The following is a 4347-nucleotide window of genomic DNA, read 5'->3' as shown; positions in this document are numbered from 1 at the left end:
TAGGGGACTAAGATAATAATTACAGTAGTAAATGTATCTTTAGAAAAAAAGTAGTTATGTGATGTTTTCACTTACTTATAACTTTATGTGTACTTAAAGACGTTGCGATAAAGTATCGATACTTTACTTTTTTTTTTTTTATTAAAGCTAACAATATAAAATTATTATAGCTTAACAGTTACAACTAAAGATACATTAACATATAATAGTACAAGATAAAAAAAAACAATAGAAATACATACTGAAAAAAAAAAAAAACAATCAATGATTAAAAAGTTAAAAAATTATAATTAGTAAGGTTACTGACAAAAACTGAAACCTACAAAAAAAAAAAAATTGAATAAACGATTGAGTAAATTTAAACCAATATAATCAAATTAAGAATCCAAAATTTTCGAAAAATTTCAATATAATAATAATAAAGGCTCTTGAAAAGGAATTAAGAATAATTGTTGGTTCTAATCGCATAATATTGTTATTATTTAAAAATCGAAGTAATTTGGCTATCAAACGATTGAGAACGTTATACCTTTTTGGTCGAACGATTGAGAACACTTAAAAATAACAAAGAACTTACCACTGACCATAAAAAAACACAAAAAAGAATACGATTGAGAACTAATTTACGTGCAACGTCGCCATATCATTTATTATTTATCATTTAATAAATATTCTAGAAAAAAGTCATATGTAATAAAAATATGTTAAAAAAAAAAATAAAAATAAATGTAATGACAAATGAGTTACCTATAAATTAGTTTTAGCGGGATAGCGTAATCCAACATATTCTAAATATTTTAATAAATTACTAGAACTTTTATTTGCTACATACCACATATATTTATTATGAATATTAATTCATTTTTCCTTTTGTTTTATTGGCATTTCTTTTTTTTTACCCTGTTCTACCGTTGCTATTTTTAATGAAGTTTCTGATTGTGTTTCTATTAGTGTTAATATTGTTAGTGAATAACAATATATATTGTTGGATGAGAACTGTAAAATTGACTGTTAAATATTCTATGAAAGCTTTGAGCGGCATTGTTAGTCCTAGAAAGTTATTAATTGTAGTAATTATTAATTTGCATGTATTAATTTACTTGAAACTTACCTAGAATTTTCCGAAGGTTTCATTGCCCACAATTTCGTATTGAACGGACAGCCAGGTTCTATGTAATTATTTAAAACATAATCTGAAAAAATGTGACCAATTTCATTTGGGCAAACAGCGATTAACTCCACGAATACATCTTAAACTTCGTCATGGTTTATAAATTGAAGACCAAAAAACATCTTTAGCCAATTTCCTAGGGCGTCATCTGAATTTTTATATGCATTTCGAAGTTTACTTTCACTATTTATTTAAAATAAAAATAAATGTTTCATTTAAAATAATATACTTCCCGGCTTTGTTGAAATGCAATCTACGGCTTTTCGCTTGCAGTTTTCACGTACAACTTGACGTTCTATAGTAGAAATAGGGATGTCGGAATGATAATGCTTACCGAGTCTTTGAATCAATACTTTTTTTTCTGTGTCTGTTAGAATACTTGCAGTACATTTATTATTTGAACACTTCCATTTCAACCGTGTGTCTTTACGTTTCCGAATAAAACGATATTTGTTATTACCTAATAGTATTAGATCTTCACCTCGTTCACTTCGTATAATTTTAATTGCATTATTTTTCATTACACGAATAGTAATTTAAAATTTTAATATATTATAGTATTTAATATATTTTAATATAATATTTTATAAACTGACGAATACTTCGTTGACGTTTGTGTGATGACTACAACGCCTATTGAGTCATTCTCTCGTATATCTGGTATCTATGTTATAAATAACATCCGATAAACGTGTAACGGTATAATGTTCTTTATCGTTCGATAGCCGATTATGGTGCTCAAATTATCTTTCGATTAAATTTGGCAACGTTGGAAAAAAAAATAAATATCGAGCGTTCTCAATCGTGTTACCAAAAATAACGTTCTCAACCGTAATATTCTCAATCGTATTTTACCGAGTAATTTAGATCGGGAACTAGAGAGTGATGGGCAATTGGCAAGAATGTGAGAGAAGTCGCAAATTGTTTTTTCTGCATGACGAATGCACAAAGGGGAGTCATTCAAGTCGAGATGAAAGGCATTGGCTGGAAGTAAATTGTGACCAAGTCTGGGTCTTGCAAATCGGACGATGTGATGAGGGATCTGTCTAGAGGCTGTTTAATGATCCATGGGTATCGTGGAATTGTAGGAGTTATGAATCTATACCACTTAGTGAAAGTAGGTGCTACTGATGATCATCTATTTTGCCAAGCTTGTTTGTTATTAGTTTGTAAAATATTTAAAAATCTGAGGACGGGATTTTACGAACAGATGGGTTTAAACGATATTTGGTGGATGTAGCGAGGAGATCAGCAACTTCGTTACTTGAGATTCCAGAATGGCCTGGGACCCACAAAAATTTGATTATTATATCCTGTGAATATAATTCAAAAAGCGAAGCTTTGATATTAAGAATAAGGGGAGATGTGATTGCAGAGATCGAGATAAGAGCTACTTGGGAATCCGAGACAATCAAGCATTTTGTAATGTTTAAAGATTTGATATACTCAAGAGCTGTCGTAATCGCATAGCATTCTGCCATAAAAGAACAAGTGACATGAGGTAAGGTATCGGAATATTTGACCATCTTTTCAGGGATAAAGAATGAAAAGCCTGCTGAGTTGGTTGACACTGAGCCATCAGTATAAACCAAAAAATAATCATGGAAATTTAATTCTATAAATTCAGAGAAAGTAGGCATATTAACTTTATCACTATTGTACTTGTAATTCTTAAAAAGTAGTAATATATGAATTCGAGGAAGAAATTTGAGAACTTCAAACGGAATATCAAAACAATGAAGAGGCTTTGGGGTAAGATGACAGAGGAGGTGAAGTGATTAATAGAAAACGCAATGGAAGCTAAAATTGGGAGAGTTTTTGGGACGTATCGGCAATGAGTAGCCAGAGATGAAAACTCATTAAATATAGAATTAGGAGAGTTTGAAATGTGCTTGAACAAAAACTATCCTGCAAGTCAACGAGACCGAATTTCTATAAATGGACAGACACATTCCAGTTCCAAACAAATGTTCGGAGCAGATCGTATAGCTCCGATGACTGTGCGGAGACACGAGGTTAGCACAGCATTCAGCTTATTGTAGTGTGATCGGGACGCAGACGAGAACAAAAAAGAACCGTAATTAACTTTAGAACAGATAATACATATATTTGTATACTAATAAGAGAGATGATGGTACCTCACCAAGTGCCTGCAAATGCTCTGAGTAGATTGGACCATTTAGAAATTATACATTTAAGATAGTTGAAATGAGAGACCCATCTGAGTTTTAGGTCAAGAATGAGACCAAGGTATATGATTGTATTGGATGGGACTATGGTTTTATTGTTGATGTAAACAGGGGAGAAATCAACGTGACGTTTTCTAGTAAAAATCATTAATTGGCTTTTGTCAGGAGCGACTTTAAAAAATGCAGATAGAAATTTGTTGTTTAACGAATTTAATGTAGAATTTAAGCAGAAAATAGTACGATTGAGAGATTTGTCAACTGAAAAAACGACAATTTCGTCAGCATAAAATAGTCATGAGTAATCGTGATATGATAAGCTTTTACTTATGGTGTCATATAAAAATTAAATAGAATAGGACTAAAACAACTTCCTTGTGGCAGTCCCCTGTATGATGAGCGAATGCATTCTGCACCAGATAGAGATGTGAAATATAAAAAACGAGCATGAAATAAGTTTTATATATAATCATAGAAGACTTCTGGAACATTAAGATCCTGAAAACGAAGTATAAGAATTTGAATATAGATGGAACCGTATGCACCTTTCACAACAACAAAAGCAGCCGTGAGAAACTGACGATTGCAAAAAGTATCATAGATAGGACTAATAAGATTTGAAAGACATTCCATGGTGCCAAGACCTCGTCGAAATCCTAACAGATTATCTGGAATTAGACGGCAAGCCTCCAGGTACCAATCTAATCGATTTTTTAACATATATTCTATAAGTTTGCAACAAGCCGATGATAAAGCGATTTGGCGGTACGCTGGATGTTTAACAGCAGGTTTAGGTATGGGAATTACTCTAAATTGTCTCCTTGACTCAGGTACAATATTATTTAACCAAAGATCATTAAGTACTTTTAATAATATATCGGATGCTTTGATCGAAAGATGTGGGGAAGAAGGGGGAAATGTTATCTAACCCCCCTGCAGGTGATTTGCGTGAATATATGGTGAGCAGTGACGGGTTACCCTACAGGCAAA

At 31.9% G+C, this 4347-nt stretch overlaps 1 protein-coding gene across 1 annotated transcript; it reads right to left on the bottom strand.

Moving 5' to 3' along the window:
- Positions 1-2349: 2349 nt before the first annotated feature.
- LOC112693303 lies at positions 2350-2811 on the bottom strand. Its single transcript, XM_025568300.1, has one exon. It carries the CDS (start codon positions 2809-2811, stop codon positions 2350-2352), a length of 462 nt encoding a protein of 153 aa, XP_025424085.1.
- Positions 2812-4347: the final 1536 nt, after the last annotated feature.

The sequence above is a fragment of the Sipha flava genome, unplaced genomic scaffold (genome assembly GCF_003268045.1).
Source record: "Sipha flava isolate LNK unplaced genomic scaffold, YSA_version1 84_pilon_pilon, whole genome shotgun sequence".
Classification (NCBI taxonomy): domain Eukaryota; kingdom Metazoa; phylum Arthropoda; class Insecta; order Hemiptera; family Aphididae; genus Sipha; species Sipha flava.
Note: the sequence above shows the minus strand (reverse complement) of the source record. Positions and strands in the feature narration are given on the sequence as shown.